This window comes from Chelon labrosus, assembly GCF_963514085.1.
Source record: "Chelon labrosus genome assembly, chromosome: 12".
Taxonomy (NCBI): Eukaryota; Metazoa; Chordata; class Actinopteri; order Mugiliformes; family Mugilidae; genus Chelon; species Chelon labrosus.
In genome coordinates, this window is record NC_140345.1 from 23,770,692 (window position 1) to 23,794,404 (window position 23,713).

General features: G+C 44.9%; 1 protein-coding gene across 2 annotated transcripts in view; it reads left to right on the plus strand.

Moving 5' to 3' along the window:
* The window catches only part of LOC311497196 (low-density lipoprotein receptor class A domain-containing protein 4-like), a 226,217-nt gene extending 203,369 nt beyond the window's left edge, over positions 1-22,848 (plus strand). For both annotated transcript variants that reach the window (XM_084557387.1, XM_084557388.1), the window contains 3 exons: positions 9,624-9,778; positions 11,154-11,204; positions 15,519-22,848. In XM_084557387.1, the coding sequence (XP_084413513.1) occupies positions 9,624-9,778; positions 11,154-11,204; positions 15,519-16,112 (800 nt within the window). In that variant the 3' untranslated portion in view covers positions 16,113-22,848. The remainder of the gene's footprint in view (positions 1-9,623; positions 9,779-11,153; positions 11,205-15,518) is intronic.
* Positions 22,849-23,713: the final 865 nt, after the last annotated feature.

Sequence of the window (23,713 nt, forward strand, 5' to 3'; positions counted from 1 at the left end):
ATCCCAAGCCTAATTTTAAATCTTACCTTGAACCAAGTCCTCATTTGTAATGATTTACTTTAAAAGGGCTTGTTTTCAAATGGGTGGTGGTTCCCCCCCAGAGTATAAACAGATTTATGTCCACACGGCATGAGCTATACGGAGTGTAACAGGCATTTCCAGTCTAACCCTGCCTGTTGAGGCTTTGAGCAACATGCTGCAGCACCTTGAGCCTTCATCATCATACAAAACGCCCCCCCCACCTTTCCAACACAGGCACTCACACAGTGATCCTGGCTGACCCCAGTCAATGCCCCACACACACTCACTGACCCTGACATTAGTCTGACCCTCCAGTCTGGTTCAGCCACTCAGTGAGAGTGGAGTCAGACTGGCTTTATGGCAGTGGGGGAGGTGGGAGGTGGGAGGTGGGGGTGTCTAGACGCTATCCTGTCTGTCTGGCTCTGATAATGTCCACACACACACGCACAGACGCACACCTGAGAGACTACAGCTCCGGCTCTGACTGCAGGCGAGTGCGTTTGTGCGTGTGAAGTGACATGTCGAGCCGGCGGCGCGTCCGTCCGCCCGCCATCTCACCGAGCAGATGAATTCTTTAACGCCGCCCTCCGCTCTGCTTTACCGCTGTTCATGAATATTACAACACCGGAATATTGATAACATTCACTATATTGTAATATTCATGATATGTTATCACAGAGCGCTGCGTGTTTTTTTTTTTTCTCCCCCTATCTTTGTTCATGTTCTATTCATGCAGATGGAGATGATACGGCTACGTTGGTCCTTTTCAGGAACCCAAAGTGGAGATTTATTGCCGGCTCAGCACCAGGTCTCATTATTATGAGCTACATCAGCAATAATCAAAGTTAAGCTCTGTTTAGGGGAAAGTGCGCGGAAGACAATTAGCAGGAACACAACACTAGGAAATTATGTGATGAAACTGATGGTAGGAGGCTAAAGTTAAAAGCTGTCCATGTGTTTTACATAAATAATATAATATAATACAATATAATGTATAAAAGCCACTGGATACCACGTATTAGAACAAACAAGTCGATCCATAAGCTTCCACCTATGTGTTTGAATATAGAAATAAAGCTTGTAATATGGTGTTTGTGGGTTTTAGGCTGAAACCATGCACTGATCAACATTATATTAGTCTTATATGACTGGTTTTGTGCTGATAAAGTGAGTTTTCAGAGCTCTGGAGTCTCTCAACTAACAGGATGATACGTTTGCGGCTCTGGAGCTCTGTGAGAAAACTTTACAGGAACAACTGGAATCCTTTTAATTCTCATAAAAAGTTGATGCATCGGAGACTTTTTACCCTTGTCAAACTTATTTTAAGGGAAATTCAGGTCTACATACATGCCCTGTCTTGTTTTGGTAGTATTGGACGTCACTTCTAAAGATAAATGTGCCATATAAGTCTAAACCCTTGAGCAGTCAGACAGGCGAACCCTCAGGTTAGTTGAACCTATTTTGACTAGCAAATGAATTCCAGTAATAAAAGTGTCACGGACCAACTTCCCGGTTCAGCTTTGACCTACTATATGCGTTTCATAGATTTCCTGTGAGCAGAGGTGTTAACCAAAATGTGGCTGTGCTCCGTTTCACCTCTAAATTATGTGGTTTTAGATGATCCGAGTAGTATTAGACCGTAACCATGACACATAACGCAAAACAAAAACAAAACCAAAAAAAAAAAAGACTTTGATCTTAATCGTGTAACTTGATCTTGTGATTCTGGCGTTGTTTTTCACTTTTCAGTACGTCAGTTCTTGCGAGCGTCTCGGCTAACAGACGCGCAAGTCGGAGGCGTCCTGCCTTGTAATCCCATTTAGTCTCCGTGGTGCAGCATAGACGGGCTGTCTGATTCCCCTGTGCTGTGTGAGCGAAAGAAGAAGGGATGGATAAATGGAGAGAGAGAGAGAGAGAGAGAGAAAGAGAAAGAGGAGGGAGAGTGGAGAAAAGAGACAGAGCTGTAATTGTTTGTTCTCCTGTTGCCCTGAGTCCCCATAGCATGTCTGGCACCTCTCTCTCTCTCTGTCTCTCTCTCCCTCTCTCCCTCCTTCTCTGACACACTCATTATATCCTTTTTCTCTTTTATCAGTCTCTCCCTTTTTTCCTCTTCCTCACTGTCTCCATCTCTTTCATGACTCCAAGATACCTGTCTAATGGGCTTAGTGTAGACACACACACACACATATATGCACATGCACAGACACACACATGAACATGCATGCACAACCATAAACAGCCCCCCCCCCCCCCCCCCCTCCTCAGGGTTAAGCAGCACTAAACTAGTTCATTTATTTCCATGGAGAGACTGACTGACTGTGTGTGTGTGTGTGTGTGTGTGTGTGTGTGTGTGTGTGTGTGTGGGTGTGTGTGTGTGTGTGTGTGTGTGTGTGTGTGTGTGTGTCGGGGGAGTAACTAGGCTGATATCTACTACATGCTGTGTCACACACACACACACACACTTATACTGTGGTCGACTGTTGCTGCCAGGCTGATACCAGCCGTCTAGACGTTACAGTGCACGTCTCCCTGGGGAGGTAGGAGGGAGGAGGGTGTGTGTGTGTGTATGTGTGTGAACCTCATTTCCTTCTTCTCTCCCAACTCTTTCAGTCCCTTCATTACTCCCTCTCTCTCTCCCTCTCTCTCTCTTTTTTTAAAGTGTATGTGCGGTACTTGTTTCCTCGCCCTCCTTGTCTCCTTCTATCCCTCTGTTTTGCCACAGTGTGTGTGTGCGTGTGCTCGCGCTCATGTGTGTGTGTGTGCGTCTGTGCCAGCCAGGTCGCTGCCATGGCGCCCCAGCAGCTCCGGGCCTTGTTGATCACGGCACCGTGCCCAAGGGTTACCATAGCAACGGCAGTGGCAGCAGACAGGGCTGTGTGCGTCTGTGTGTGTGTGTGTGTCGAAGGAGTACTGTGTGTGTGTGTGTGTGTGTGTGTGGGCCCAGTGTGGTGGGCAGCAGGCTGTGAACTCAGCAGGCCTCTAGCTGGGCAGCAGGAGAAGGACGAGCAAGTTGGAGCAAAGAAAGCGTCCTTTATTTTTGTCTTCTCCTTAGACTTTGGCGCACGCGTTATTAAAACGAGTTCAGAGTCTAGCCGTATACGTGCGTGTCAGCTGGACGGGGGGAACACACGACTCGAGCACCCTGGGACCATCTCGGTGACTCAGCACTTCGAACGCTTCTGCTACCAGTCATGTCGAATGTAGTGCAGCATTTCACAGTCAAGTGCAGTTTTGATTGCCTGGTTTAACTGTGTGAATGCATTTTTTTTTTTTTTTGGACTGAGATCTGGAGTGCAGCAGGAAACAGGAAATGACTGCAGAGGAAATAAGCCAGCTGCAGGGTTTTGATGAGCTTAGCTTGTGCTAGGTAACGTAATAGGTTTTACAGAATCCCAGTCTTTTAGACGAGGATTCAAATGTCATTTCCATCTGTTTTCTGCTGGTCCCGTCCTCTCTCTCAGAGCCGCACCCAGTCGGCCTGTGTTTTCCTGCAGATTCCATAAACTGCTGCTTTCAGCTCTGGGACTGTGCGCTGCTTGGCTGCAAGGATAGGATTCATGACAGCTGAAGCTCAGCCTCTCTTCTATCTGAGAGAGAGCGAGAGAGAGAGAAAAGGAATTTCCTTTGCTGGTGGGAGTAGTCGCTCTCCTACCGCGAATTAGCAAGCGACTAGCGAGCCGTTCTTGCACGCTCGGGCTCTACTGTCAAGCTACATCCACTTTCAAACCTAATTCACAGAATACATTCTCATGGTCCCGGACAAAAGACTGCCCCTTTGTGCAAACTAAACCCACCAGACCCGGTTTTCTCACGGAAGCGTCTAAGGTCATCCGAGCTCAAATGTTAAGTTTATTGAGCAATAACAATGTTAGAGGCCCCAGCTGAGTGTGTGCAGTCTCTATAGATAGCCATTAGCCTGATTTTCATTTCAGGACCGAACAGGGTAAGCCTGTATGCCCTCATTAGTCATAGGAGTTAGTTTCCCCCAGTGTTAACTGTTTCTTGTTGCCAGCAGGAAGGAATCTGCAGCACATATACAGTGCTATTTGGTTCACGTTATGGAGAACTTGGCAATGAAGCGGGCTATTTGCTAAGCCAGTGTGCTATGCAGAGGCAGTTAGATAAATCTGATCATGTCTGCGTTGCCTTTTATTTTTAATGAGCCCAGGCTGTATGTTGTCATACACGGTACGCTTTCTAGTTTTGATGCATGTGTCTAGGCCTCTGACTGCTCTCTGTGTGCGCATGCTTCTGTTCCTGCTGCAGGCTTACAACAATCAGCCACAGCATTAAAACCACTGACAGGAGGAGTGAATAACATTGACCGTCTTGTGACTAAACAATGTTCTGCTGGGAAACTTTTTGAGCTGGCATTCATGCTGATGTTGGATGCGGATGTGTCCTTGATGACAGCAGCCGTTCCCAGCAGGATGCAGCCTGACACCGACACACACACACACACAAAAACGCTTTAGGAACAACTCAAAACAAAACATAAAAAACAGGGCTAGGTGTTGACCTGGCCTCCAAAATCACTAGAAACTGATGAAGTATCTGTGGGATGATCCACAGAGGCCCCTCCCCTCAACCCAAAGGACCACACTAACAATATTCTGTTCCCTACACAATATTAGGAAGGTGGTCATAATGTTATGCCTGATCGGTGTATGCACGTGCATTATACAAACCATATTTTCACTGTTTCTAGGTGCTAGCCATCCACTCAAGTCATATTGTTTTTTATAGTGGAAAAAGTAAGATATTTAACATTTTCAACAATAATATCTTTTCCTCAAACTTTACCTTGGTTACCTTGGTTTACCTCGTGTTTGCAGAACATCCCGTCATCACTTTTTCAGCAGAACTGTTTCTTCGGGAGGGGAATAAACTCAGTTAACCCTTTGAGGTGCACATCCTTACAAAAACCTCCATGTCAGTGTGCGTCTTCAGACTGTGTTGTGCTCTGAAAGTGGATGCTGCTGCTGCTGCTGTTGTTGTCTGCTGTGCCGCCGGTTCAGCTGAACTGTTTGACCTCTCATTGGCCTCCCTCTCTCACTCACACACAGAAAAAGGTCAAAGGGCCGCTGTTGGGTCACTGTGTGTGTGTGTGTGTGTGTGTGTGTGTGTGTGTGTGTGTGCGCTCTCTCTCTCTCACTCTCCATGCTGTTTACCCTCTCTTTTAGTGTTTGGCTTTTTGAATTGGGACAAGCTCCTGGTGTAGCTGCTCTTCTGTTTTGTACCTGATAGGGCCGGGCATCAAACCCCAGTATTTTTCGGTTGAGATGTGTTTGAGTACTGAAAGCCAGTAGGTTTCAAGTCCTAGCCAGAGACTCTTCTGTGGCTGGACTTCACATACTTCCCTCCCTGACTTCCCTATTGTTGATTATCAAAATAAAAGATTTTTATCCTCAAAGACACATCAAAAATCTAGCAAAAGTAGGAAGTATACCAAAAAAAGTAGCTGATTAACTGATTAGATTAAGAACTGTGCTTCCAGCTTCTCATATGGGAGAATGTGCTGCTTCTCCTTGCTATATTTCACAGTAAACTAAACACCTTTGGACTCGTGGCTTTGATGCCAACAGGAGTGCTGCAGCTCCTGTCAAGATTCACCTACTTAGTCTTCCAGCGTCTACAGGTCAAGGAACTCTCCACGTCAATAGTATGATGTGCGTCATATATAGCGCGGCCTATCGTAAAAGCTGATCAGATGGCGCAAGCGTCACAAGATGATATCCCCAGGCGCACACCCAACCCGCACGAGTCTACCTCCGTGCGGGTTAAGATAGTGAGAAACTTTCCACCTCTGCAGGTTAATGTTGTTCTGTTTGCCTACAGGGATTTAATTAAGGAGTAAATTTGATAAAGACTTTCTTTTTCCTTCTTTCAATCGGCCTACTGGAATTTATTTTTATGACTTTAATTTAATTTATTTTCTGGCTTGGCGGTCTGTGCACACTTTCCTATTTAGATATTACAAAAAAAATGCCTCTTATTGGCAGCTCTGTTCATATAAATGAATCAAAATAATAATTTTTTTAAGTGGTTTCAGACGTGTCCTGTGATCAGTATCGGCCGACAGTGCTTCCCGCGATCAGGCATCGGTGATCGGCTGCGAAAGTGCTGATTGGAGCGCGCCTATTAATAGTTAAGGGGATGCCAGTTGAGTAGCATATAAATTAGGTTTGCTGTATTTGCTGCCCGAAGCAGTTTTTTTACCCGCTATCCAATTAAATTAAGTCTTTTAGGAACCAAATTTCATGCGGTTTTCTTAGATATGAGTTTATATTTGGATATATTTTGTTCAGTAAATGTGTTTTGTGTGGTAAAACTACCTAGAGAAAAAAACAACTGATGACTTAAATGAACCCGATGACCCGTTGTGTCACCAGAGCAGAAAAAAGGCAGGGACGGCTGGATGCGGTGCAAGTGATTCAGCCTGCTGAAGGAATAAGAGCGCTGCAGACGCTGGGCTGATATTGTTTTGACAAGTGGATTACTGTTGTAATAACATCAGACTGGTGCTGGTAATGCAGACTGTTCTCTGGCCTGTGGTGGAGCCCTTACTGTACACTATGTTCTGGAGTGGATACAGCGGTTCAGGCAGGGGCGGCCTCCCTTCTCCACTGCCTCTTCTCTCTTCTCTTATTTAATCTCTCCACCTCCTACCCACACTTCCTTCCCTGCTTCGCTACTCCCTCCTCTGGCTTCCTTCCTTTCGTCGTTTCAGAGGAGAGGCCCATAACTGCAGCTCTGTCCTTTCTTTTTTTTATTCTTTTATTTTGCTTGGACTGTATAAACACAAACTTGCCCTGTAAAAACATCCCCGCCTGTACTTCAGAAGAAGTAAGCCATCTTTGAGTCAGCCGTCTGGTTTGTGTGGCTTTTTACAATAGCAGAAGGCAGAGTATGTGATATTTATCCAGCCGGCTTATAGGAGGGGCCTGGTTGACTTGGTTGCCCAGAATGCAGTTCTCTGAATGAAAGCCTTCTTCAGTCCCCTCCCTGCGGCCGCTGTGGTGAGCGCACAGGCCCGGGCTGGTAGTGGATGAAGCTCTCGAATGAAACAAAAGAGCCTGACAGAATAGAACAGAACTTCTTTCCAGCACATTTCCTCTTCTCACAGAGGGCAGAGGCTCCAAAGCTTTGGGTTTGGGACGCCTCCCGGGAGTCTGGCTCTTTGCTCATGCATTTGCTTTACACCGTAGCCATAGCTAGCAGTGCGGGTGTTGGGGTCTCAACGACTGGACTGACATGAAATCTATCTGGGAATAATATTGTGTAGGTCTCCACTGTGCCTCCAAAACAGTTGGGACTCATCAGAGAATGGACATGGGCCTTCTGAGGGTGTCCTGTGGTTCATTCAACAGATACTTGATCAGTTTCTAGTGAATTTGGAGGCCAGGTCAACAGCTTGTGCTGTTCTTCATGTTTTTTTGAGTTGTTCCTAAGCCGTTTGTGTGTGTGTGTCTGTGTCAGGCTGCTGCCCTCAAGGAGTGTCATTGCTATGGGGTGGGGGTGCCTGGTCTGGTCTAGGTGGGTGCTACATGTCTAAGTTACATCCACATGAATGAAAGGTCCAAAAGTTTCCCAGAAGAACATTGAATTGCCACAAGATGTTATTTACTTCTCCTGTCTGTGGTTTTAATGTTGTGGCTGATCGGTGTAAGTCATAATGACAACTAACGACTTTCCCCGTAGTGCTGCCATACTCCTGTGCGTGTGGTTTTGAATGAAATACCTTCACACTATTCCAGTTCTTCCCTCTCAAGTGTGGTTTATGCCGTCACCGCGGGTCTAAACAAGACTCCTCAGTCCCACCTGTCTGATATTAGGTCACGTAATGGCTCAGTTTCATGTATCGTGTTAGGAAAACGTGTAGGCCTATCATTTGCAACTTCAGCGGTAACCGAATGTGTCAGTTAAATTCTACTAAACAGTGGCTGAGTCAAGTGCTTTTCTTCCTTTCGCTTCATTTGACTCATGCTTTTATTATTTCAGTCATCTGTTTGACTCTTCAACACCTCACTCGTCACCTTTCGTCTCACAAAGGAAGAGTTGCAGAGCACGTCCGTCGTCGTCGGTTTCGCAGTAAGCGCCTCATTCCTGCGCTCTTTGTTGGTTAACGTCCGTTGGTTTTGCTGGCTTAGGTTTCGTTCCTTCGCGGCGTTTCTTTTTACCCTTTCACCGCGGTTCGTGCTGGTTGGCCACGTTCCTCCCAGTCCGACCCCACCCGTCCCCTGTGGCTGCTGCGGTGGAGCGCGGGCAGGTTTGGGTGGGTTTACGTTTCAGCTCAGGCTCGACTCTTTAACTGCGGATGAATAATAAGCCAGGGAGGATTACTGTTGCTGGGAACTCTGGGAACCGGACTGCTTTCAGTTTTAGTTTTATTCCACCAGGTTTTCACAAGTATTAAATGTGTGTGTTGCTTTTTTGGACTTTCACATACTGTTTTTGTGTCTTTCCACCGCTGCTCAGTATTATATGTACACACATAGTGTACAAGGACACAAACTGCAGAAAAGTGTGCATGGAGAAAGTGCATTCATCCAGCAGAAAGTGAGTGTGAGTCAGAGGTCAGACTGGGTGCCAAGACCAGACAAGGTCGAGACTTCTACTCAGAACAAACGGACAACAAAAGAGTCTCAGACTGCACACATGGAGGCAAGGAGGGAGAGAGAGAGAGAGAGAGAGAGGGAGGAAGGAGGGATAGGAAGAGAGAGACTGAAAGTGGGAGACAATGAAGAATGAGACATACATGGAAGGAGTGATGGTGGGTGAGGGAAGAATGCGAGACAAGACACTGATGAAAGGCGTGGATATTCTGGGGGAATACAAGAAGAGAGTTTGTAAGAGAGAGAGAGTGAGAAAGAGGGGGACGAGGTTAGAGGAAAGACGGATACGAGCGACCGGGGACAAGTTGGGAGACACAGGCGGGGTTCAAATGGAGGCGGTGGGAGGAAGATGGAAAAGAAGGCGTGAAACAATGAACAAGAGGCGAGAGGCAGACGTGACTGTAAGGCGGCGATCGTTGTGTCTCCCAGCGGTGCCCTCGTCCGGGAGGTCATCCCACATCGGCTCCAATACTGGCCTGTGTGTTTATTCACCGTCTCCACAAAGAGACCACTGTACGCTGGGACGGGCCCCGCGGTCTCAACACTCATCTTTTTCTGTGATTGGAAGCTTCCCTCTGTAGGATCCTCAGGCAGACGCACACACATGTCGATGTACTGTTAAAGCTCACTGTCAGTAACTGTGCGACAGGCCGACTTGGAGTTTGACCTGTGCTACCCCCTGCTGGTCAACACATGTTAGAGCAGCCGGTTAGCACAGGGCTAAACCAGGGTCTCTGCAGACACCTCTCCTCTGTCATTGTACTTTTTTAAAATCCAACATGCTGCCACACATCGGCTCAGAGTTGGAGCCTCTGTCATGTTTTGCATCTCTCTTACATGTGGACTAATATCATAGATGCATCTCTGCTTTCCTGACCTTTGTACCACACTGCTGCCCTAAACGATATCTTTCTGAAACTTTCCTGCATTTGAACCTCGTCGCTAACCCTCCCCTCTCCTTTTGTGTGTTTTTTTTTTTTTACACAGCTGAACTGGAGTTTGTTCAGATCGTCATCATCATCGTGGTGATGACAGTGATGGTGGTGGTGATCATCTGCCTGCTCAACCACTACAAGCTCTCCACCTGGTCCTTCATAACGAGGCAGAGCCAGGCCCGCAGGCACGACCATGCCCTACAGCAGGTCAGTAACACCGGCGAGAGACACGAAAAGAGACGGCATTTGTGTCGGGTTGCTCTGACGGTGCCGTTCTCCCGGCGTCCGTGCCAGTAACATTTTGATCTAAACTGATAATGAGTGAAACCCTGCGCGTGTGTGTGTGTCCCCATCTGTTCATCTGTTCTCACTGAATGTCCCTGCCTAGTCATTGTGAGAGGACATTTCTGTATTTCTGAGGCAGGACAAACATAGCTTTACCAGTATGTTCCCAGTAAAGCTGCGCTGAGCTAAATGAATCCTTTTATCCCAGTCGGAGTTCTTGTCCCAGTTTCACCGAGGTAACAGCTTTGCTCCAGTCTGTTAGGTGAACTTGCTGAATTGGTTTCTTCAGAGCCAAAGTCTGTCGGGCACTGATGTTTAATTCACTACAGCGCCGTCTAGACAGCAGCGGCTCTGCCCCACACTGACACGACACAAACACACATAAACACACACACACACATGCTTGCATACGCACACAGGTGCAGAATATGATGCAAAATAATAGATCCCTAGCTTTTAGATCAGCGGCTGAAAATCCGCTTACTTTCTCCTGTCATTTACAGATCATTTACATTCAGCTTGTGAACGCTGCTCCCTTTTCCCTTTCTCCTGTCACTTTCTGTTCCGTTCCGTCCAATCAAAGCTAAAATTATGCAAAGAGAAGGAAAAAAAAACATAAAAGCAACAAGCTCTCAAAGCCCTGTAGAGGATGAAGTGCAATTTGGAAATGTGCCGGTGGCCTTTGCCCCTAAAAGACACATAAATAAACAGGATTTAAGCATGTTTGCCCCCCCCCCTTCCCCTCCCCTCTCCTTCCATTAAATACTGTTGACTGTGTTGTCTGAGAAAAGATCCTCAAGTCAAATGAAGACGAAGGAAAACTGTAATTATTTGATCGTTCTGTTTCATTGTCGTAGCTTTTATCCAGCCTATTTTTTAAAAAACGGGAGCCTTTTGTTGTGCTCACTCCCAAACAGGGCTGGAGTTTAGGTTTGAAGCTGTCAGGCGTTTCTCTGCGCTCCTGTTTCATCTTTTGTGTCCTCATTAAGTTGTTACTTTTAAGCCATTTTTCCCCCTTCTCTTTATCTATTTCTTCTTGTTGTTGTTGTTAGGAAGAAAGTTTGTTTCAGCAGCTTAATGGTCTCACATCAATAGAAACACATCCCAAACAACAAAGCAGTAATGATTCCTGTTCAGCTTCAGTAAAACGTAACACGCATCAGACACGTTGTCAAGGTTCAAAAAGTTTACAATAAGTGTTTTATGTAGCATGAGTTCACAACATTTCCACTAAAGCTCAAACATACACATGCATACAATCTTTAAACAATCTTTTTGTGTGTGTCTTGATGTGCAGGACGGTTGTCTGTGGCCTTCAGACAGTGGATCGCGACAAGGTGCCTCAGAGGTAAGACCCTTCCCTCTGTTAAACCCCCAGCCAAGCGTTGTGGTTGTGGATACACTTAATCTACACAACCATGATAATTGTCGCGTACACACACGTCACTTTCTCAATGGATGTAGCTACTAGCCAGCTGCATGAGTTGCTCACTCTCGTTCCCCTTCGAATGATTTTCAGACAACATTGCCCAGATTGTCATTTGGAGCTCATCATTGGTGACGGCCATAATTCAGCCATAAAGCAGTTTGCAACAATTTCGCCCATGCTTCATTTCCACGGTTAATACAAGGAAACTGGATTATGAATTACGTCCTCTGTTGCAGCAAAGAGCATTAGAGGAGACTGCAGAAACTCTGTAAACAGACTTGAACAAACACTCACTAGTCTGGCAGCATTAAAGCTTGGTTTATACTTCCTCAGCCGATGTATGCAGATCCTACGCTGGTGAAAACATTTGTATCAGGGCGCACCACTAAAATGCTAGGTGGCGACTAGTCAACTGTGCTTTGCACGATGGCACCTGGAGCTGAAGTTATTAAACGTGCATCAACAGAACATAGAGAAGACATCGGAGTTGGTGTTTAAGAGGCAGAACAAAATTTTCTGTGCTTGTCCGGCCGAAAATCTAATTCGGGCCAAACACAGCTGTTTGGTGCATCACCGCATATCTGGGAAAGTGCACGTCAGATTGCACTCTGTAGAAAATAGGGGTTGGACCGACTAGTCGACTAGTTGATTTCACTGCTGTGCCATGATGCTTTTAGCCGGAAGTCGACTAGTCGTTGATCACGTTGAGCCCAGTGGGTCGTTGCAGCAAACTAGCAGCAATTCATCAAGTGTGTGGAAATACTTCACTAAAGATGAAGCCTATACTACCGTGACATGTCAGTCCTGAAATACAACAAAAGTACTACTGCAGTGCACACTCATCTGAAATGGCATGGTCCAAATCCTCTCAACGACAGTCAATTAACAACTTCACCAATTGTCCCGTGGTAACAAAGAAGGAGGCTGTACATCAACAATTTGATGGTGAATTTCATTGTCTAAAGTTATAAGACATTTAGCTGCTAAACACGAAAAAGGATTCGGAGATATACCACCTTTACATCACACAGTGAAGTACTGTTAAATGCTATTGACGGTGCCGAGTAATATAGGCTAAACTTATCTACAGAGCACAGTACTGATAAGCTCATGTGTGTCATGTTCAGTTTTGTTGTGTTCTTTTAGTTCACATTGTTGCCGTGGTTGTACAGCGTGTTTTGTTTTTTGTCTTTTTGCCACCAAGCGAGAGCCGCATATTAGAAGTGTCAGACTGACGGTGCTTATGGTGTTAGCGTGGGCTACAGCCGACAGTAGCTCGTGTTCAAGCTTCAATAACCTTGCAGAAAAGCCTCCGTAGCTTCTTTTTACAATATGTGCAGGTGCAGGTCAAGAATATAGATTTCATTGTGGCTAAGCTTTACTTTCTACTGTGTTTTTATGTGCGACGTCATCGACTAGTCGACATGGACTCGACATTCAGCAAAAAACCCGAAGTCGTTCCGAACTGAGATCCTCAAAAACTACACATGTCTAGTCTCAAAATCAGACAACCATCTCATATAGTGCAGTATCCTTTCTCTGCATTCTGCTAGGGCACTACACAGAAACCCTTTATTTTATAAGAACCCTGTTTAAAGGTTCTTTACAGGACTAAACTGGCTTCCACAAAGTCAAGAAGTATTATCTCGTGTGAGGTGACGCTGAACAATATGACCTAAAAATTTAGATCATGATAAATTTACTGCATCTCATTCATGATAAATGCAGAAAATGTTCTCTTATTTGTCAGTCAAAAAAAGCACGGAGAGACCAACTTAAGTTTTAGCACTAGGTCATCTGTGGACCCTTTTGGTTTCTCTTGTGGTTTCTTAGGGACTCCATTTTATTAGTGATAAAATATTTATTGGCAGCACTGTTGATGGTTAGATTTACAGTGTTTGTCCAAGCCAGCACTCCTGTGCTCTGATATGTTAGCTGGTACACTGAACTGCTGCCTTGGCCCATTTTTGCCTTATAAGATTGCAGCTAAAGGGCATGTAACTGAGAGACAGAAGCCACTCATAGATGTCTTTCATCACCTCTCAACTTTTCTTTGTTTCTTTGCCGTTTCTTTGTCGTTATTAGTGCTCGCCTTTGTATAATTGTTGCGTGGTTACAGGAATACAGTCAAGACACAAAGATCCTGACATTTGCATTTTGGTTGCCTGTAAATATTTGATCATCCAGGAATTGGAGCTGGGCACGGGCTGGCACGGTACCCCCCCAAATGAAATCAAAACTGGCATCTTCTCAGAGACTCATGAATACAAAACCGCGCACAAATGCCAGTGTGCTCATTACGGCTGGTGATCTGTGCGCTTGATGGCGTCCACGCCAGATGGAGAGGCTCGCGAGTCGCGGCGGGTAGAGACGTGGTGGGACGCCGGGGAACGTCGGGAAATGCGAGCGGTCGCGTGATGGTATTGATGAGTTGGAGGTAACAGTATAGTGAGGTTGCGTTTGGCTGGCTGGCTGGCTGGCCGGTCTGCACGCACCCTGTAGGCACTAACACACCAAATTGGCTTTCATTTGTGAGTGCCCTGCCAGTTAAAAGCCTCACGTGTAAACAAAACTAAAGGAAACTCAATGAGAAGGGGCATGAGGTGTGGATTAACAGAGAGGTGACGGGAGGCGAGTGAAAAAAACTGTTTCCAGAGAGACCGGGAAAAAGAGGGAAAGGCCATGGAGAGACAAACACAGATAGAGACGCAGCCAGTGAGAGTGGGTGGCTGATAGATGCTGGGATGGGGGCTGAGTATGTGTGTGTGTGTGGCAGGGTGGGGGGGTGGATGGTTTTTGGTGCGTCATTAATCAGCAACACCTCCCCTGACACTGTCTAGACAGCCGTCTGAGAGCTGCCCTGCTCTGCTGCGCTCAGCTCCCTATATCAGCTACACACCTTTCTCCCTCCCTCCCTCCCTCCCTCCCTCCCTTCGTCTGTCTATCTATCTCTATACTTTTCTCTCTATCTGTTCCTTTCTGTCTCCGGCTCTCGGTTTCTCTCCTCGCTCTCTTTATCTCCACGGGTTTTTCTTCTCTCCTTTCTTTACTCTCTCTTTCTCTCCATCCTTATCTCGGTACCCTTTCTTTTTAATCCTTTCAGTTACTCTTTCTCTATTTCAATTGCACCGATCCTCTACACCAACCAACCAACCAACCAACCAACCCCTCCTTTCAATGCCTCCCAGGTTTTTTTTCTCCCCCCCCCCCTCCCCCAGTCTGTTGTTCCCTCCACCCAGACTGCCTTGTCAGTGGGGGTTGACTATTAGAGCCCCAGTCACTAATTGAAATGGGCTCCGTCTGATAATGACTCGCCGCGGCAGAAACGTGTGGAATCGGATAGAAATGTGAGAATTATAGAAATGGATCGCGGCGCTGCAGTGTGAAGAGTTAATTGAGGTGAAGATCTCTGACAAAAGCTGGTGGATGAACCGATGTGTTCTAGCGGGAGGTCTTTTTCTTCCTTTTACTGTAATTACACTGTAATGTCTGCGAGAGCTAATTGGTGACACACTGGTTTGAGCTGTTGCTGCAACAGGACCATCGTTCACGGCGGTGCATTGAATTGAATTACGTTGCGTCGAAATGCAAGTTTCTGAGGGACTGCAGGATATTCATCACACATTAAACATAATGCGCATTGTTGTTTAGATATGCTGGACGCTCACTATGTCAGAATCAAGTGTTCCCCACACAAAGTGTTCTCTCAAATGGACCGGAGGGGTTTTAACATTTTCCAGTTTCTAAAACTATTAAAATGAAACCAACTGAGAAGTGAACGTCACCCATCATGGTGTTTGCCAAATGAACCTTCATCCAAATCGCTCACAGAGGGGTTGGGAACTGTCTGTCAGACTTGAGAAGCAACTTGCTAATGTTTTTCACGTTTTTTTTGTTATTAACCGAGTAAATTATTTATAATGATGAAATTAAATGAATGCTAATAGCAATTCTAGTCAAATTGAAAAATTACAATGAAATTCTTAATATGAATTAAATGAGTTGTGAAGTTTTTGTTTTATGTGCCGTACAAAACTAGAACGAATTTCATTGCACCGAACACCAACTGGGTATATTTAGTCATTTTGCATGTATTTTTCATACATGTTGAGATAGATTTTTGTGGCCATCTGACTCATTCAGCTGTCTTTATCCTCTCCTTCTTTCCCCCTACTCTCTCCTCCTCACTTTCCCTTGTACCCCCCTGCCCCTTCTCCTTCCCCTCTCTCTCAGGTATTATACGCTCCCCAGGCCAGGGATCGCTTCACCGCTCCCTCCTTCATGCAGCGTGACCGCTTCAGCCGCTTCCAGCCCACCTACCCCTACCTGCAGCACCAGATCGACCTGCCGCCCACCATCTCGCTGTCGGACGGCGAGGAGCCCCCTCCGTACCAGGGGCCCTGCACCTTGCAACTCCGCGATCCCGAGCAGCAGATGGAGCTTAACCGTGAGTCGGTGAGGGCGCCGCCCAATCGGACCATCTACGACAGTGACTTGATTGACATGGGAGGAGGCGGGAGCCTGGGAGGGGTGGGGGGAGGAGCGGGAGGCTTGGGCGGAGGTGGCCCGAGGCCACCCAGCAGTAACTCGGGCATCAGCGCAGCCAACTCCAGCAGCCACGGGCGCATGGAGGGCCCTCCGCCAGCGTACAGCGAGGTGATGGGTCACTACCCCGGCTCAACGTTCTTTCTACACCAGCACAGCAATAACCAGAGGGTGGGGAGGCCAGGGGGGCCGGGGAGCAGGACGATCCAGCAGCAGAGCCAATCAGAAAGCACAATAGTACCTGCCAAGGCCAAGGAAGGCCAACCAGAGGACCTGGTGTGAAGAAGTGGGGCGGGGGCAGGTTGGGCCACCCACCCCAGATTGACAACTGTCTCTTGTTCACCCCCTGATCACCTGTAAGAAGTGGTCTCTCTATCGCTCTCTCTCTCTCTGTCTCTCTCTCTCTCTCTGTCTCTCATGTCCTCTCCACACTCCCATGCACAAATAAATATCAACCTTAGCTACAAACAAAACAAGGAAAGAGAAACCAAGAGTTGATTTCATTTCAGTTTCTTTCTGACGTTAGTAACTCAAACTGCTGGTGCAGGATGTATGCACTGCGTGGAGACTTTTTTTCCTTCGTTTTGAGAAAGAAACACACTGCTAGCACAGATTGAAACTATTTTCTCTTTTTGGTCCCCTCGGATGATGGTTCTGTCCTCGGGAACTAAGGAGGATTTATTTTTTATTTTATTTTATTTGTTTATTTTTCCATTTCTGTTTTTATTTTTTTGGACCGGGATCTGTGCACAAAGCGAGAACTGAGAATCAAGGACTTATGGAGAACACGACGAAAACAAGAGACTCACAAAAACCCAAATCTTAGTGCCAAGGTTCACGAGGAAGCAAAACAAAGGGGGAAAACTGACTCGTTCTAACATTCAAAACACAAAAAAAGAAAAGTTATCTAAAAGTTGCACTATCTTTTTGTTGTAAAAGAGAAGAGGGAAATTATGTTATGTGATGATTAATAATGATGATGTTTGTTTTTCCTTTTTATTTTTTCCTTTATTTTTTTGTCCTTTTCATGAATGGACTGATTGACTGACTGAACTTTGGCTCCAAAGTTGTTTAAACAGTTGAGAGCAAAAACAAAACAAAAAAAAAAAACAACAAACAAAAGTATTATAAGCTTATGTCCTTCCTTTTTTGAAAACCGCAAAAGAAATACTCGTACCCAGCCTACAACATCTCTGTCTGCTTACACCACAGGCACAGTGAGACTTAGTAAGAGAAAAACCTTGTACTGCTTCATGTCTTTGTTCACTTCAGCCTTGTGTGGGGAAGAAATCTGCCTCCTGACCAGCGACTGGGTAGACATTACATTTCTCACTTCCTCTGGTAGTTTGTTACAAAGATTTGGAGGTAGATTTCCCAAACCAGGATACGTCCTTAACTCCTGCCTGGAAACATTCGACGTGATACGAACGTGTTTGAGGGAAGCATGTAGATGGTTGGATATCAAGGAAACCAAGTAAAATGTAAACTCCACAACTCCGCAGCTAAAAACATATCTTAAGTGTCCACCTAGCCGCCTGGTCACAGCAGATTCTTCTCTCCTCAAATCTGTTCCAACCTCTGAGCACCTGACACTTCCTCTTTCCTGTTTCCTCGCATTCAAAGCCCTTCGAGCACCCACCTCCCTCACACTGCACATCTCGACATGCACAGTGCATTCTGCCAAAAGCCACATTGAACTCAAAACCCGCTGCCGTGACGACAACACAAATCAAACAAACAAAAAAAGAAGAAGAAAAAAAAAACAAAGAAAGGCTCGGCTCTACATCTTCACGTCTCTAAAGCCACAAAATAAGACGACACAAAGTGAAGATTCCTGTCTGCATTCGCCAGCACAGCGATCAGGTTTTAAATGAAAACTGTCTGTGGTCAAAGGGCTATGGGAGGGTCCTTTTTGTAAAAGAAACAAATAACCTTTTTGAAAATTAAGCCTTTTTCTCTGCTCATCGTTGCCTTCTCCTCTGCTCTTGCGCTTTTCTCTGTCTCTCTTTTTTGTTTGCGTTCGACGCCAGTGCCCCTCCCCCCCCCCTTCGACCCCAACACCGCTTCCTCCCATGCCTGCTTTCAAACAGTGTCTCTGGTAAACACTGGTCCATCATCCCTCCTTCCATCCCTGTGCAGAAAAAGTGCGATCAAATGATGCAGAGTCTGCTAAGCCCTTTAAAGTGGAGACTGGAGTGGAGCCCTCGTTTGGCAGCGTCCTAGTGCAGTCCTCTCCTCGCTGTATAAGTGTGTACGCGTGTGTGCATGTGTTTGTTGGCCAGACCTTTTAACAACACAGAAAAGCACTTAATGCTCCTGCAGGAGCGTTGTGTGTGTGCATGTGTGTGTAGCCGAGTGATTTGTTAACCAGCTGCTTTGAGTTTAGAGATTCAAGGACATATTACTTATTTGACATTGACCATATTAACACAACATCAACTAAGCTTTCATTGAAATTCAGCGTCTCTTTAAAAAGCCAGAAACGCACGATGGTCATTATCATGTTGAGAGAGGGTGGCGTCACGGTAAGCGCTTAAAGAAAGTTAACGCCACGGTTCTGTCGACCACACAGGTTCCATTAAGCTGCACAAGGAGAACTCCACCTTTTTTGATAATAGTCATACAGTACACCACAAAGCAGGTTTTTGAGTAGTGGCCTCTGTTGGTATTTTATATTTTCCTATCTGTCAACAAGTCCCATGAAAACAAGGAGATCTTCTCATCCTGTCTGTTATAGCTCTATTTAAGTTGCCGAATATAATTTAATGAAAAACTGAAGGACGAATCTTGACTCAAGGTCAGATCACTTGCATTTTCTAGAACTGGTTGGATGTCAAAGTCCATGTTTGTCATTTAAAACCACTCGTCCATTTCTTTTGAATCTGCTGCTAGGCAGTTGTTGGCGTACCTTTTATTTATTTCTTTTTTATATCCAGTGCCAGCTTCACAGAAATATGGAAGCAGCTATTCCCTGTTTAGCAAACCAGATGAAACAGATCACACATTTGTTGGGAACTATTTCCAGCTGCGGATTAATACAAATTTCGTGTTGTCGTGGATGTTTCCAGCAACAGGATAGTGATTCATGGAAAGGAAGGAACTCGTTGCCAAGCGCAACAATTTGGCTCGCTGTTGTGTTTTTGGACAACAGTAGAGATCTGTAGCTCAGAGGAATAACATCTGTCCAGCTTTGATCGTCACACAGTGCTGGTTAGTCTGATCCATTCGTAGGGGCTTTGAGTCTCTTCATGAGATCTGTTGACAAGAGGAACAATATAAAATATCGCCTGACTAAACATCTTTTATCACATCTTTTTATCATAGAAAAACAAACAATTATCATTCCTATATTTAGTAATTATTAAGGCTGAAGTTGCCCAATGCAGCATTAATGAGTGTTTAAAGGTATCTTGCAGCTGAGGTGAATTCCAGTGGAAACAATAAACCAGGAACCAGGAAACGTTTCTTTCCGTTCATACATCCCCCACCTCCTTGTGCACTCTCAGCTCACATCTGACTTAACGTCATGAAGATGGACGTTTGGGTCGGTTCGACCTGAAGCCCTCTGATCCCGTTAGCATCGGTGTGTTTGAATGTATGCATGTGTCCCAGTCGTGTGTTTCCAGTCAGTTCGTGTTCATCTGGCTCTATAGTTACGTGTGCATTTCTACATCGCTGCTATTTGCTGTTGCTGCTACTGCTACTGTTGTTGCTACTGCTGCTTCTCGTGCCCGCCCTCACCTCTGAAACCCTACGTCCTTCGGTCCCCTCAACCAGTCCAGACCTAGAAGGAGATAAATCTGACCCTCTGCAGTCAAAACCCACAAGTATTGAGACATGTGACCCATGTTAAAACATTTTTATTGCAGAAAAGTTGAAGTGTGTCCACAGCTGCAAAGATTGCCCCAACACTTTTGGCCTTTGACTGCAAGAACCCGCTTCAAACCCGCATACCTTCCCCTCTTTTTTCTTCCTTCTTTCTGTTGTTTTCTGAGCTTGTCCCGTCTGCGCAGTCATAGCTTGTAAATGGAGGATATAAAAATGAATTTTATGTTTTCTACAAGGAGGTTTGCATGTTACTATTATGTGAGTAAATAAGGTGCCTAATGTTCATGTTTGAGCAGACCACACCTCAGTCAGACTGCTGCTCGGAATCTGTGCAGGTGCTCTATCTCAACGGGGTTCACCACCTGTCTGGCAGGACAGAACAGAAATATGTGAGGACTGCCAAAAATGATTGTTTCTGTCTTTTTGTAAAGTCGTGGACAGAGAGGAATTCAGTAGCCTGGCACAGCCACACTCAACTCTCATCAGAGATTCTGGCAACACTCCATTGGGATTTTATTATGGGGTGAGTTTCAGCTATTGCGTAGAAAAATAATCCTTTGCTTTAGTTAGTTATCTACAACGACAGATGCGTTAGCGGACTTTAAACAGCTCGCTTCTTAAATGGCAGCCATTGAGTTATAAACAAATTCAACCCAACGGCGCTCAGATGACGTGTATGACTACGTAGCTGTTACTCTTCTGTCCATCACCGCTCAAAGCTCACCCAAACGATTTGACTAGCCCAGCACATCTTTGCCGGGCCGATCAAACCGGAGCATAATCATTTCCCAACCGAGGGTTTCCAGACCCAACGTTCCACCTCAAACAAAACTGTAGGCGAGGAAGTTGATCTGGCTTCCAGGCAAAGGAATTCAACATTTTTGCGTCCCCCAGTTCGACTGAATCTGATCCTGAGATTCATTTAAAGTCTCTGAAAACCACACACATCGAGCGATCCGCGGGAGCAACGGCGTGCCTGTTTCCAAAAGCTCGCAGCTCCACCTTGAACATTTTAGCTTTGCTCACCGGCCATTGTGCCAGACAGGAGTGGTCCCTCCCAGAGAGGCAACTGAAGCCATTCCAGGCAGTAATGTGACCCGCGTGTGGAGCAGACATAGGAACCCACTTGCACTCAAAAAGCTCCCACCTTTGTTGTGCCTCACTTCCAACGGTGCTTTTTTCAGTAGTCTGTCTTTCTTTATGTTTGTTTGTAAGGTGCTGTATATAACTTGAATATATTATGCACATATCCTACCCAATGGGTAGAAACCACAAAAAGATGTTGTGAATAATGTAATATAATGTATAGACAATATAAGAATTTTAAGAAGGCAGCATCAACTTTGTAAATGCCTACAGTTAAAAAACGCGCTTTGTCTTTTTTTTTTTATGAGAAAACATGGTTTGCAAAGTATGCTTATAATATGGTTGCAACACAAATACAAATAACTACTTATAATATTTTGCTATAAATAATATTCTGTTATGATAAGGATGAGATAACCTCTGGATTAAGGATGCTGTTGAGAAAGGATATTCTCTCGTTTGGATTCTTCTGTCACAGTGCCAGCCGTCTTTCGGGGGGGGGGGGGGGGGCTGGCTGGTGGTTTTTTTTCCACCACGATTGACTAACAAATGTATAGTTCTATTACACAGATCCTTTAAGAAAAAAACGTATATCACACACACACACACACACACACACACACACCAGTCTGTGTTTATGCCACGACTTCAGCCGGACCAACGGTTGACTTTCAGCTCGCTTTGTAAATGGTCGAACCGAAAGCAAGCAAGCAAGCAAGCTGTCTAGTTTGGAAGACGACCACTGCACACGAGAGCGCTTCTCCTGAACGGGGAGAAGGTTCTTCTGTACTCATCTGTTTTTAATTTACTTTTCAGCCGTTGTTTTGTATATCTGCCAAAGTATAAAACCTGCTGAGCACACTCGGCACTGCTATAGGTCTGGCTGGATGTTGGACGACGTCGTGAAAGCATTTCAGCTCAGGAGGATGGTTGACTTTTTAATCGCACGGTTGTTGAACAGGAAAATAATCAAAGGAAAACGTGAAAAAATAAAAATAATAAAAACATTAAAACATGGGACAAGATTGGAGAGTTGCGCCAGTGTGAAACAAGTGGGGGAAAAAAAATGCCGTTAAAACTGTCATTTAACTTTTCTCTCTTTGTTATTATTATTATTATTATTTTTATTTTTTAAATAATTATTTTCTACATTACAATGTTATATGTGGCACAGTATATTGAAACAAAAGTCATGTTTAATCTGCAGTCATTTATTTACAGTATGTACTGAAAAATAACTCCACTGTACAATAACCGCAGAGCATGTTCATTCTTATCTATAGACGATGTACATAGCAATGCGCCATTTTCTCTTCAAAGCACCAAATAAGTGGCAGTTGTGTAGTTTTTAATTTGGGAAGAAGAAGAAAAAAAAAAGTCTCTATTGTAACTTTGGCTGGAGCGCCGCTCGGCTCTCCCGTCTTAATTTTCTCTCTTTCGGTTTCCTGCACTAGCTTGAAGAACTAACTTGGGCTCAGACAGATTCTTTTTCTGATTTCTTTCCCCGCAGTGCACTCCTTCTTTCCACTTATCGGACGTCTGTACTCAACTGCTGACAACAAGTAGCTGTTTTTATCGTTCCAGATTTGAATAATAATAACGACGATGATGATAATAACAATGATAACAACTCAACCGTTTGGTATTCTCTCTCTGTCTTGACAGTTACCATAGCACTGCTTCCATCATGGGTTTTGTAACATCAGTTTGCTTTATTTACAAAATTAATCCTTCTCGTTCCCCCCTCCCCCTCTGTGCTGAAATCTAGATATATATGGCTGTATTCAGTAACCATACAGTGTATATATATATATATCCAAACACAGAGGTAAAATTGTTGTGTATTTTTGCCTCTTTTTATTTAAGCAATTGTGATGTAATAGGTTTTAGGCCTAAGGTCTGTTATTGCAATACTTTTACAGAAAAGAAGAAAAAAAAAATCAAAAAATGTTGCTCTAAGTGCTGTTGTAGTCAAAGATTTTATGCTTGTACTTATGCTGTAGTCAAACTGCAGCGTAATGAATAAAACTTTAAAAGTGATTACTCTGGTGTTCCCCCTGTGTTTGTTCCCGTACTCTCATATAGATAATGAGGTCTTGTAATGTGATTTACTGCGAGTCGGCGCGAGCGGCGCTGCCACTCAGCTCTTTATCTGCCCTCACTGATGCAGCCGAGCAACATGCGAGCAGGATTTTTTAAGGCGGATCAGCAACTTCTCAGACTTGTTAGCCTGATTTCTGCGCCGCTTGATGATGCAGGGTTGAAGCCTGACGCACTGACACGCAAAACACTCTGGGTTAATTGGCTGCTATGATACTAATAAGGAATATTTTTATTTATTGTGCACTTTTCAGCACAGTGCGTTCAATAACCTTGGGTTTATGTAGAGTCAGGATACTGCAGGTAGTGTGCCAGCTTTGTTTCCATACACAAGACGAGAGCAGTGACTACACAGTGATGTTGAGAATAAAGAAAGGAAGCACCGATACCAGTAAATCAGCTCTCATACAACCCATACACCTACACTCATAGAACTCAGTGTTACAGTAATAACCAACTTTAGCTGCAGAGGTTAGCTTGATATTAGCACCTCTCATCAAGCAGCAGGGGGCTCTCGGAGACAATCTCACTGCTCACAAGTGGAAACTTCTTAAAAAGATGTGGCCTTTTTTGGCTTCTTTTTGAGAAATTCTGTGACTTCTGGCTGAAAAAAAGTGACATCTGCATCAACACACATTCCTTTTAGACGCTCCATTTTCTGTATTAAGTGAAACCCGACAGTGTCAAACTATTTTGTCTGATGTTTTCGATATAAAAATGTATACATTTTCGATATAAAAATGTATACTCTACTAGGGGTTGAACGACTTACATGTGGTGAAAGTTAAGTCCATGTTGACTAGTCGATGACTTCACACATAAAAACACAGTAGAAAGTAATGCCTAGCAACAATGAAATCTATATTCTT